Raw genomic sequence first — 12,608 nt, 5'->3', positions numbered from 1 at the left:
CCCCAATCTCTCTCTTAAAAAAAGAGTAATGCTACACGTACAAAAGGATATATGCTTTTACATGAAGGTGGGTTTTGATTGGAGATTAAGGGGGAGAAGGGGCCCATCCCATGAAAATAAGGGGAAGAGGTTAGTTAGTTTGAAAAGATCCTAGTCAGTGTGTAAAAGCATGTAAACCTTTATATGTTTAGCATTATTGTTAAAAAAAGAGGTAATATCACCGGAAGTCATAGAACTTGCACTCAATGTTTAGTTTGGTGCTAGAACTTTGAAAATACGAAATTGCGGTCACTTAACTTGACTCAAGCGTACACATACGGTCACAACATACATATGTAGGCGTATCCGTGTGTATGGTCCCACTTGTCAGTGAGTGGTGGCATTCGGACGATGCATTTTTGCAAAAACTATGCGTGCATTTTTTATTCACGGAAAAAGCCGACCACACGACGCATTTTTCACAAAATCCCCTCTGATTTTTTTATTTACAGAAAAAACACTGTATTGTGCAAATTAACACAAAAAATTAGTGCGCCAGGTATCAACCTCGCGATCCACGCTTACAATACTGGCCACTTTAGCCACTCCACCAAACACGTTCACATGTCTATAGTTGATAAAAAAAAAAATTAGCAACTACAGTTGATAGGAAATGTATATGCACGAACGAAAAAGCATGTGGAGCTTACATAGGCTGCAGACACTATGGCCCATTTTGCACGCACCATTTTTTATGTATATTTCTAAAACATAAGTATTCTAAAAAGGTACTCCCTTTGTCTCATAATGTAAGACGTGGACGAAGAGAGATGTAAGTATAAAATTTGTTCAAATATTTGCGTCAAAAATATTATACATGAAGACGATTATTAGTAAATAAAATAATTAAATATAAACCTGTGTATTCTGTAAAAAAATGTTTAGTAAAACAGAAGTAATAAAGACATTTAAGATACTTTTTACGATATTTGTAAAACTTAAGTAATAAAATTATGTTTGAATATTTGTGTGTCAAAATTATTACACAAATAAATGATCAGTAGTAATAAAGCATTTAAATATAAAGCTGTTGGCTACGGTCTGGACCAAATGAGATTGAGTTGCTACACCGGTATGATTGTAATCCCCATGGTTGAGCAGTATATGGACATTAATTTTTTATTAAATAAATATGTTTACTAAATCCATAGACAATTATACATTCACTGATTACATTTAAATTATATAAAATTATGAATTTAAAATATTTATGAATATTCACTTGTATATTATTTTTACTCATGACTTATATTCAAATTTTAGATGATTTAAATATTAGACACGATTGAATATTCATATCAGAATTTAAATTTTAAATTATACATGAACAGTTTTGAAAGTAGGTTATTTCCTTTGGATGAATATTTATAACACATGAATTTCTAAACGTTATTTTTATTACTGAAATTTATAAACAATAGACATATTTATAACACCCGATCATATATGTATTTGTTATCAACGGTAGACATGTGAATGTTTGGTGGAGTGGCTCTGGCCAGTGTTGTAAGCGTGGGTCGTGAGATTGATTCCACGCGTACCCGGTTTTTGTGTTAATTCGCCCATTACAGTGGTTTGTTTTTTTTTTAAGAAAAAGAGGCGTAGTTGTGGTCGGCTTTTTCCATGAATAAAAAAATACAATGGTGTTCTTTCAAAAAAAAATGTGTGGTCCGAGTGCCAGCACTCACAGACGGGTGGGGCCATACACGCGGATACGCCCGCACGTGCATGTTGTGACCGTATATGCACGCTTGAGTCAACTTAAATGACTGCAATTCTGTATTTTTAAAGTTCTAGCACCAAATATCGAACGCAAGTTCTATGACTCCCGATGATATTATCTAAAAAAAAAACAAATGACAAGCTTTGACGTACACATCAGCTTTGGTGCAGGCAGTTCCCGACCCCACTCATCAGTGCCACGAACCCTCGAGATCCCAACGGTCGGGTGCCCGGCCAGACACCGCAACGGTTACTTCCACCGATCTGCTCCATTTCCCACCCCTTTCCCTCCCTTCCTCCGATCACCACGCTCCCCCTTCCCTCTGCTCCTTCTCAATTCCAAGCACTTCACGAGCCTTAAGCCAAGATGAACAGCGCGGCCGAGACGGACGCCGGCGGCTACAACGGCAGCCCGGCCGCCCCGGTGCTGGTGGTGGAGCGCGTGGTGACGGTGGAGTACCTTGAGCAGTCCATGTCGCGGGGCCTCCTCGGCAAGTTCCCCGACTCCTCCGCCTACGACTTCGACTACTGCCAGAGCGGCATCTGGTCCCCGGTCAACAAGATCCCGAGCGAGTCGCCGGCCTCCGGCTCCAGAGACTTCCTCATCGCCAAGCTGAAGCGCCGGGCGAGGGCCGGGAGCAGGCTCAAGGACGCTGCCGGCGGAGGCGGCAGCAGGTCGAGGTGGCGGCGCCGGCGGCTGCGGCGGGACGGCTCTTTCCTCGACCTCCACGACACCGGCAGGGCGAAGCTGGACTTGTCGCCGCCGCTGCCATCGCCTGCCCCCACCAAGGTAGCTCCCTGCACATGAACCCCTCAAAGCTTGAGCTCGCTCCCCGAATCTGCCATTAGCGTTACGAGGTTTCTGTTGGCTTGGGTTCTTCAGGAGGGGTGGAGGAGGGTGCTCACGGCGGCCATCAGGAAGTTCAAGGCGCGGCACCGCCGGTCCCGGCCGGCTCCCCTGCTCCAGATGATGCTTCCAATGCTCTGATCCGTCGACCGATCGATCGATCGCGCCCGCGACTTCCTTGTTCTTCTGTTTGATTATTGATCGATGAGTTCGAGCGTATTGTACAACAGATTAGATCGTCAGATCGATGGTTTGTAAGTTGTCTGTCATGTAACTATCACCAGTTAAGTTTCTCCATTCAGTTTGCGTCCTACTTCTCCGTCAGGTTGTTTCGGTTTGCAACCCATCTGACACGGTTTCTGATGGAATCGTAACGAACCTGAATTCGACTCAAAATCCACCCTGCAACTCCGTTATAAATTCACCGTGGGAATCGCAACTAAAACAAACGCGTCGTATCAACAACAGCCGACAGATTCGACCTTCCAAGTTCGGCCGGAACGCGAGAGAGACCCGGAGCTCTGAAGATGGCTTCCAAGATCGCCGCCACGGCGGCCAAGGTGCCAGCGAAGGCGAAGGGGCAGTGCATCTGCTCGCCCACCGACCATCCTGGCTCCTTCCGGTGCCGGCTCCACCGCGCCAGCGGTATGCCGAGGTCGGTCTCGTGCCAGCAGTTCGGTGACCCCCACACGGCGAGCTCCCCGATGCTCTGCTCCGCCCACATGCCGAGGTCGGCATCGCAGCAGCAGTTCACGCCTCCTTCCGGCTCCGGCATTTCGAGATCGGCGTCCCAGCAGCAGCTCCCGCGCTCCGCCGGTGTGCCAAGATCGGTATCGTGGCAAGATTTTGCTCACAAGAACTGATCAAACCTCCTGAACCAGGCTGTTCTTTTTCATAGCTTAGTTCAGAAACTACCGATGTAACTCCGTTTTCTAAGATTTTTTTTTCATTTTTTAAGGATAGTTGTAACTAGCACTGTAATCTTACGACCACACAATTTTAGAGACAATGGAATAAACTAATGCTGAGATACACAGGAAAAATCTCGTAGAAGAACCTGAACAACAGGATGGTTCTTTTCTTTGCGGCTAACGGTGATGATTCCCGACAGAAATAACTACAAGCTCTCATCAAATACTCCACTACTGGAAAACTAGTGCTAGGAAGACTACATCTCATCTATCTCACCCTCTCCACCAAGAAAGACACTTAGCAATAGCAGCTGCCCCTAACAGTGTACTGCAGAGTTATCAATACACATCCACCATGCGCGCTTGCAAACGAATGAAGCTGTGATCCTTTTTCTGAAGAAGAAACAAGGCCAGAATTAGTGTATATAAAACCTCTGGATTATTAGACTAAACAGCTTAATGTGGATTGTGGAGATTAGCTTAATGTGGATTGTAGAGAATAGCTTAATGTGGAACTTCTAAACGAAGTAACCAAGCATCTATTTATAAGTGATGCCTAGTGAAGTTGTGATTTGTCTCTACTTAACAAAGGTTACCGAAGAAATTATACGTTTACAGAATGGGTAGCATGGATATTGGATCATATCATTTACTCCCGCGGCTGTGAATTTGTAGCAGTGTATTTGTACAAGAACATGAGTTTGTTAATTGACAAACCTAGCGGTGCTGCATAATATGTTGAAAAAAGATTAACAAAGACTACTGGGCGATATTTCAACCATGAGACTATGAACACTTGCCTGATCAATCATCATCATTTTACATTTTATTTGCGGGACTCCACCAGTATGTAAACTGGCTTTCCATCGAGCTTGTAGAAATCCTGCAGAATATACAAAATTGATAAATTTGAAAGGGCAGCTGGGCCATGCCTCTCTTGGAAATATGTGTTTTCCATGTATTAAATTGATTTGCTAGATTTAAAATAATGTATATTCTTGATGCCATGGTAAAATTAATGAAATGTGCGGGGGGGGGGGGGGGGGGGGGGGGGGGGGGAGTATGCATGTAGTGTTTCTACTAGTGGTATATTTTACAAACACAATCTTCCAATTTTTCTCACAATCCCTGATATGTTCAATTTACAGCAAGTATGTTCAAAGAGGAGAACCTATAAGCCTAGGTTGATGTATTCATGTAGGTAAAATATGGAAGCCCTGCAAGGGTTTGCAATTAGGATTCTTCTACATAAGCTGGTCACAGGTAAGTTTAGTAACATGTCAGCTCAGTGCTTATTTTGTTCATTGTTCTCTCATTCATCTGTCCTAGTCACATACTAGTGCAATACTTGTAGTAGTAACTTTTTAGCTAGGGTTGTTTCACCTTAGGCCTTGCGTACCTTAAACTTAGGGAGTCCGATGAGGCATGCACACTCAACAACGTCAGCTGCGGCACGTTCTGGAATGCAAATAATTGCATCAATCATAGAAATATTAGTCAAAAGACATTTTCATGTTGTTAGCTCATGATATATTCATATGATTGAGCAAGACATGTAATTAGAACTCCTCGTCTCTCTGTGGCGTGAACGCTTCATAGTTATCTACAAAGTTTCCTCTTGGTAGCATGGAAAGATGGAAATTATGCGTCCAGTCGCATCAAAGCCACACCTTTATGCAATTAGCTAGTAGCCACCCCCATATATAGGGCTTATCTTTCAAACAGGAATTTGTCACGCTCACGGGCAAACTTTGCTTCTTGTCAATAAAACATGATGGTCCTCTACTCTACTACATGTTGTCACTTATCACTAAGCTGTTGAGATGCTTAAGTGGCTACACTGCATGATACTCGATGTGTCTTTTTTGGCAAGACTATGAGAGATTATTCCGTGTCAGCATCACACATCATTTGACTTACTTATCCCCCTTCCATTTATTTACTGGACTACTGCTATAGTACTAGTGTAGCACAAGCTCCAAGTTGAGTCTTGTATTAAAGGATTATTCACATTTCATCTAGAGAGAAGAGAAGAAGAGGGAGGGGCTCACCAAGAAGTTTTATAGCTGCAGAAAGCGTCCCACCGGTTGCAACCAGATCATCCACCACCACCACACGATCGCCGGGCTCGACGGCTCCAACATGCATCTCCAAGCAATCCGTCCCATACTCGAGTGTATAAGTCTCGGAAATCACCTCACCTTCATTAATGGTTTGTATAGCAAAATTAGCACATTTTGGAAACTACTACTAGTAACGATTTGTTTCCTTAATATGGTAACAACATTTGATGAAGCTGCTCTGAATGAATGAAACTTTTCAGGAATCGACATGGTTAATGTGCTCAGAGATTCAGTACCCATTGGTACATCATTTGATATCAGCGCCTATGGAATCACCCTTGTCACAGCTGAGATGAGAATGATCTGCAAGTGCAGGGTGGAGATCAGATTACCTGGGAGTTTGCCGGGTTTGCGCAGCGGTATGAATTTGGCCCCGATGGCTAGCGCGATCGCCGGGCCAAATATGAATCCTCTTGCTTCAATGCCTAGTAGCAGCACAAGATGCCAGTCATATAACATGAACAGATCAGAGAAGCGTACAGATACTGCAGGCATAACCACGAAATACATACAGCCGGGGTCATCATTCATTGTTCGCCGTATACGTATTTAGCATGGCTAGGGTACGTACACGTAATAACGTCACGATGGCATTAGGTGCTGACATAAGCCAGGCGCACCAAACAGCGGAGTTAACCAGATCGCTGTACTCTTGTACCAGCAGAGGTACCGAGCCAGGCCAGCAAGCGTACGCGCGAACGCGAGGACGGGACGACACCGCATGTGCGCGATCGACCACGGCCGTCCGATCAGGTGATCACGGTCCCCGCGCGATCTCCCCCGAATCGCCTGCCGGCTACATGCACGCCCCCTGTGACCCGGGCATTGAACACGTACTACAGGTACAGGCGATGCCGCTGGCCCTGCTCGATCACCGCGGGCCGTACAAGTGGCGCGACGGGGCCGGCCGGCGCGCGCTGGCGTCCGTCCGGGACGTTCGTTCGGCTGCAGGGACCATCGTAGTCCTAGTACCATACGACGACAGCGCGAGGACACATCCCACATGCGCGTGCAGAGACTATTCCAATTGAATTGGCTTCGATCCATCCATGGACGACTCTTCTTCCTCCTCTTCTTCCCAGCGTGGCGGCATTGGCCCCTGGGTGTAATTGCTCTGCTCTCTGGACCAGACGGTGAACTGATGAGGAAGACACGTACGTGTGCGTGTACGTGCGCGCGTATCAATACTGTTGCTACCTCGTACTGCGGCTACTGTTCTGTTATCTGAAAACAAGAGTTACTCCTACGAGTACACTACAGTAATGTGGTGCGGTGGTGATGACCTGATCACCGGCAGAGCGGAGCGGGGGAGACAAAGGGGGCAGGAATTATCTGGCCCGAAGACGCAGCTAGTAGCAGGCCTGGCCGGCGGCGGTAGTATATTCCACAGCACCAGCGCGCCGAGCCAACGGCGCGCTCCCAGCGCCATTAAACAAAGACGCACGGGCCGGCACCAGAGCGCACGCGCGCGCGCGCGCGTGGACGGCACATGGCTCCTGCCTGCACCCCATGATTGACTAGAGAGCGGATAAGGGTGATAATCTTACCTGCGACGGCCGCGATGCCCATGCCGCGGTAGCGCTCCACGAACATGTCCACGGCGTCCTTGAACACGCCCGGCCGCAGCAGCAGCGCCGTGATGTCGTTGAACATGATCCCTGCACGACCAGAGCACCAGACACGATCCTCAGTCAGCTACTCAGCTAGTATGCGCGTGGTCAATTAGTAGTACTCCCCAGCGTGTGTAGCTAAAAATGGTTTCGCACGGGGGATGGACGGACCTGGCTTGGGGAAGTGCGGGACGACGCGGATGGCGTCGGAAATGCCCTGGAGCCGCGGGTCGGCGGCGCGGCCGTCGCCCTTCTTGGCCGGCGCCTGTGCCTCCACCATGCTGCCGCCTCCCTCGCTGCCGCTGGTGCCCTGCTCCCCCATGCCCGTGATGCCGACGCTCGCTCGCTCGCTGCTTGCTTTGCTTCGTCGTTTGATCTTCCTTCCTCGGCTATCGCTCCGAGTGGTGAGTGGTGGCTAGGGAGAAAGGTGTGCGTGTGTGTGTATAAATAAACACGAGGAGAGGAGACCGGCGGAGGCGCCGGGTGGACGTAGCCCGGAGGGAGGCAGTGTGAGAGCGTAGGGAGGGGTAGTTTTTATTATCCTTGGAAGCCAGCCGGTATGCAGGACCACCTGTGCCGTGTTTGCGTAGAGAAGGAGGGCTGGGCTCGCTCGCTGGACAGCGGCCAACCTCTCCCCGATTCATGAATGGTGACTCGGCGGGGCGTTGGCCGTTCCAGCCACGGGACGGGAGATCACTCTCCCTGCGCAAGTTTTACCGCTTCGCTTCAACGAGATTTTGCCGCAGCAGAGGTTGTGTCTGAAACAAAGATCTCGCTTCTGGCTACGGCAGCTAGTAACTGCTGATGGAGACGTGTTTTAACTCTTTATTACTGCGTCTGGTTCGTATTTTCTTCGTCTCAAAATAAATGTCACTGATTAGTGTAAAGTTAGTACTATAGCTATATTAAATCAACGACACTTATTTTGAGACGGAGAGATCAGTTTTTTTAGTTTTTACACGGCACGTGTACTTTCCTTTGCTTGTTGCGCATCGGAGTAAATCGCAAAAACCCACCATTCATCTTTTCTTTCATTGTTGGCTGAACAGCGATTGACGGGATTTCATTGTTGAGTTGTCTCACCGTTTGTGATGTAGCCCGCCAGTCATGCCAAATGGTGATTGACAAGATTTCTAGTGGTGGTTTCTGCAGTTGACAAAACAAAAGCAAAAAAAAAACAGTTAAAGAGTACTATAGAAAATAAATTATTTCCAATTTTGCGATTTTTTTCGAAGATGCAACTAAAAAAGTAGTAGACACATTTTTAGCAAACAATGATGTCTCCTAACATGCGATTAGCTAAAAAATGGGGACAAAAAGCTCAGTAAATACTAAATGAATCATATGCGTACTAGGCATAGAGAACATATTCCATGCACTGGCCCAATTCATGCACCGGTCGAACCCTTTCTAGTTGAGCCATTGGTTGTGAACCAGAGGGAGAGGATCAAGGCGATCTCAAGATTTATCGACTCATTATCTCAAATGTGTTCATATGGATAGGATGTGCATGTGATCATACCATGTTTTTTCAAATATACTAGAGGAATCACATAACAAAATTGTCCATAGAAATATATATTTTTCTAATGGACGCCTTTTAGGTTGTAGCAGACCTACTTTGTTGAATCTTTTTTACTCAAACACATGCCAAAAAAATCCAAGGGTCGGAAAATTCCGTCGATTGCGCTAAATGGTAGAATATGGTATCTTTATACACGCTTCACCTCACCTAGGCGCCATGATCTCATCATGAGAAAAGAGCGAAACCCGGACACCATCATCATCAGGGTTCCCTCGCCTCCACCGACTGCTCCGTGTGGCGGGACAGAAAGGAACCCCGGGATCTTGTCCCGCGTCCATCCGATAGTCTAGTTTGTTTCAATTACGGTATTTGCTTGTCCATGGCATTGGCTCCGATGACGGCAGTGGTGTGGAGAGTAAGGTTCCTCCTGATCTTCCTTCGAGGCGATGTCTCTCTCTGATATTGGTGTTGGATCTGAGAGGTAGTGTGTGCATTGTTTGGATTCTTTCATATTTGGGCGGAGCTTTGTGTGTATTGGTCGTGGCGTCGGGGTGGTGATGCGGAGTCCCAAACATGGCATCGAGCATGGCTCACAACATGTGGTGTGTGTCTCCGGTGGATCTTGCTGGATTTGATTGGTTTTGGCTTCCAATTGACCTATCTGGATTCGACCAATACTCGTAGTCTTTTGAGTATTTGAAGGTCCTCTTTGACGTTTTTTCTTCTTCTATAGAGCAGGGATTGGATATGTAGATCCATATATCCGAGCGGCTTCTATAAACTCCTGGGTTGAAACAACTGTGCTCCGTCGAGACGGAGGCCTAGATGGGACAACGAGCTTTACTCGCGACGTGTCATCGACGGATGCGGGAGCAAGAAGACTTCGGGGCCCTCAAGGGTTTGGATGTATTTTTCCTTTTGTAAGAGCGTGTTTGTGAAGACATATTATACTTAATATATGGTCTTAGTCCTTTCCAAAAAGAAAAGAAATGTTAGAAGTTGGTACTTTGTGTTCTATGTAATAAACGCGAAGAAGGAAGAGCGAGTGATCTGTAAAAAGAAACGACGTGGGGCTCAACTTGGTAGCAACAATTTCATTACACGTCGGAGGGTAACACCTGCCTGCCACGGCTAGAAGATCTAGCTGTCGGTAGCTTCTCCAACCCTCTTGCCACCGGGCATCCCCGTTTGCGGTGGAGCGGATATGTCCATATGGGAGTTTGATGCGGCGGGATTGGCCAACTGTGACGACGGATCTGGAACAACGGTGCCAACCGCTATGTTGCATGTGTTCATGGCATCCGAAAGTCCATAGAGACTTGGTCCTAGATGGCGGCGAGCTGGACGCCTAGCCCGGAATTAGTGTACAACGGTGTGGGCATTTTGGTGTAGGCTGTTTTTAGGGAGTCTTTTATGTCTTGGCCGGGGCAGCGAGACGACGGTGTTGCCCCGGTTTAGGAATGATGTCCTCCCGTCCTATCCCCCGTTTCATTTGTGCATTTAGCAATGATGGAGGGCGTTTGAAGGTAAAGTTGGTACAAAGTTGAGTCATCTATTTTGGAACGGAGGGAGTATTTTTTTGGATCCGGTCGACTTTGGTTCATGGTGGATATTCCTGGATTCGGTCGGCATACGTGCTCTTTCTACAGGTATGTTTAGGCGTCTTCTTTAAGAATGCAAATTTGTTACTTTAAGAGTACCCTTCGACTCTCCTTAGCTCAACCAAACGAACTAAAATTTTAGAACTAGCATTACCTTGAAATTTGTGTTCGTTTGATTGAACTAAGCAGGGGCGGAGGATACCCTGGAGGTTCTAAATTTGCATGCCTAGTGCTTTTCTCTGGGATGATGATTTGTTACGTAGATTGCGGCTGCCGATGTCTTTTGATACACATTGACGACTTTCCAGACACTACTTCTAGAAACACCTAGGCGAAGACTTAGAGGCGGTATCGAGCTTTGCTCAAGACTCACCATTTATGGATGCAGAAGGAGGAAGATTTCGACACGCCTAAGAATTCTGACGTAATTTGCAAGGACATGTGATAATCAATACTATACAACTTGAGCTCTTTTTTCTTAAGAAAATGTAACAAAAAAAAACAGCGCGGTGGTTTTCACCTGTCGAGAGGTACGTACCGACACAGACTAGCTGGGAAGAAGAAATGTCGTCACGCGCAGCATCACGGTCGGGGAAGATCGATGGAGATGCGCGGGCACAGGGAGGAGATCCGTCCCGGTACGAGTGAACAGTGGCACGCGCGCATCCACCAGCGGCACGCAGTACGTACGGCGGATTCCGCAGCGCCCAGCATCACGTCTTTTCGCATTGAATTATCATGTGATCTCCCGCCCCACCCTGCGACCTGGCTGTACCCACCTACACCACCGCCTACAAGCTAGTGCCTGTCCCGTCCAGTACGCTGCGGCCGGCCGGCTCGTTCGACGCCGCGAACCGGCTGGCTGCCTCCTGCCTGCCCGCGCCGAACGCTACTGTGCCCTCGCTGAGCTCGCACTGCGGCTGCATGCATGCACGCGGGCGCGGCCGTAGGCACACTGTTGGCCGGCCGGCGAGGCAGACTGATGGTGTACAGTTTCGAGGGGATTTTTGTGTTAGCGAGGCAGAGCGTATCCATCGGCAGCAGACGGCTGTGAGACTAGCCACAATGGGCAGGCAGTAACATAGAGTAGTAACATCGACATGTTACTAGTCTATGTTACTACCTCTATAGTGGGGAGTGACATATGTGTGGTAACATGAAGCACTTCATTTATTAGGCTATAGACACATCTTGCCTTGATATGTGTGATGTTACTACTACTAGTAACTAGCTATGTTACCACTTTCCATTCTTTCTTCATTTATTACTTGCCACATCATCTATTTTATCTAGATATGTGTGATGTTACTACCTATGTTACTCCCATTGTGAGTAGTCTGAGTGAGATCCCGGGTATCGCGGCGGGCCCACCGTTGGCGCTCCCCACCGCGTCCTTGGACTTGAAGCGCAGCGCAGAGATTTCACCGCTTTGCTCTCCTCTTGGTTTTCCGGCGATCGCAGCCATTCTCGCAGATAAAAGGGATCGGAACGAAAATGTCGAGGGATCCGGTACTACTACTACTAATCGGTCCGGGGCAAAAAAAACTGGACCCCAATAGCCAGCAACACAAATTCTTGGAAAGCACATGACAATTCTTTCAAAACAAATGGCAATTCTGGAAACAAATGATTTTGTTGCATTAATTACCATGTTCGCTTGACAGAATTGCCACGATCCCAACACATAAATTGCCGTGGAAAACATTGGTCATGCATCCCCAGTAAATGTTCGCTAAATAACATTATCCAAACGATTTATATGGGGGAAAATACAATTAATTCCACTTGGAACTCTATGGCGGGGGCGTGTTTGCTTTTTTTGTGAGCTCGATGCAGTACGCACAGTATATTGATCGTCAAAACAGTGGTAAGATCGGCACTGATAATTCTGAGGGAGAGGCCCAAAACGAACGAACCATGCGCTCACTTCGTTAGAAAGGAAGGGTTAATATTGCTAAAAGCAAAAAAAATAAATAAAAAAAATCAAGAGAGAGATCTCCGATTCGCAGAGCAAAAGAGAGACGGACATCACAAAATCACAGGATCGGGTCACTACGTACACTCGTGCAGCTAGCTGTCTCGACGTTGTTTTTCCTCGTATATATGAATGCTAATTCGATCCGACGCGCATGCACGACCGTTGCTTGGCTCCACCACACACATCCCTGTTTAAAATGTACTCCCTCCGTTTCAGAATAGATGACTCAACTTTATACTAACTTTATATTAA

General features: G+C 47.0%; 2 protein-coding genes across 2 annotated transcripts; one reads left to right on the top strand and one right to left on the bottom strand.

The window, feature by feature from the left end:
* The first annotated feature begins 2,032 nt into the window (after positions 1-2,032).
* On the top strand, positions 2,033-2,921 carry LOC109781115 (uncharacterized). The gene is made up of 2 exons (XM_020339697.4): positions 2,033-2,551; positions 2,645-2,921. Exons 1-2 carry the CDS (start codon positions 2,129-2,131, stop codon positions 2,747-2,749), a joined length of 528 nt encoding a protein of 175 aa, XP_020195286.1. The 5' UTR covers positions 2,033-2,128; the 3' UTR covers positions 2,750-2,921.
* Positions 2,922-3,605: 684 nt separating this feature from the next.
* Positions 3,606-7,934, bottom strand: LOC109781114 (adenine phosphoribosyltransferase 2). Its single transcript, XM_020339696.4, has 7 exons — positions 7,424-7,934; positions 7,190-7,300; positions 5,975-6,067; positions 5,571-5,720; positions 4,919-4,977; positions 4,320-4,402; positions 3,606-3,912 (listed from the first exon to the last, which is right to left on the bottom strand). Exons 1-6 carry the CDS (start codon positions 7,572-7,574, stop codon positions 4,346-4,348), a joined length of 621 nt encoding a protein of 206 aa, XP_020195285.1. The 5' UTR covers positions 7,575-7,934; the 3' UTR covers positions 3,606-3,912; positions 4,320-4,345.
* Between the last annotated feature and the right edge of the window lie 4,674 nt (positions 7,935-12,608).

The sequence above is a fragment of the Aegilops tauschii genome, chromosome 2 (assembly GCF_002575655.3).
Source record: "Aegilops tauschii subsp. strangulata cultivar AL8/78 chromosome 2, Aet v6.0, whole genome shotgun sequence".
NCBI lineage: Eukaryota > Viridiplantae > Streptophyta > Magnoliopsida > Poales > Poaceae > Aegilops > Aegilops tauschii.
This window is presented reverse-complemented; position numbering and strand designations above follow the sequence as displayed.

Coding starts and splice junctions, on each gene's coding strand:
- LOC109781115 (XM_020339697.4), top strand. CDS start 2,129: ATGAACAGCGCGGCCGAGACGGACGCCGGCGGCTACAACGGCAGCCCG. Junction 2,552..2,644: donor CATCGCCTGCCCCCACCAAG/GTAGCTCCCTGC, acceptor TGGGTTCTTCAG/GAGGGGTGGAGGAGGGTGCT.
- LOC109781114 (XM_020339696.4), bottom strand. CDS start 7,574: ATGGGGGAGCAGGGCACCAGCGGCAGCGAGGGAGGCGGCAGCATGGTG. Junction 7,301..7,423: donor CCCGCACTTCCCCAAGCCAG/GTCCGTCCATCC, acceptor CTGGTCGTGCAG/GGATCATGTTCAACGACATC. Junction 6,068..7,189: donor GGGCATCGCGGCCGTCGCAG/GTAAGATTATCA, acceptor TGCTGCTACTAG/GCATTGAAGCAAGAGGATTC.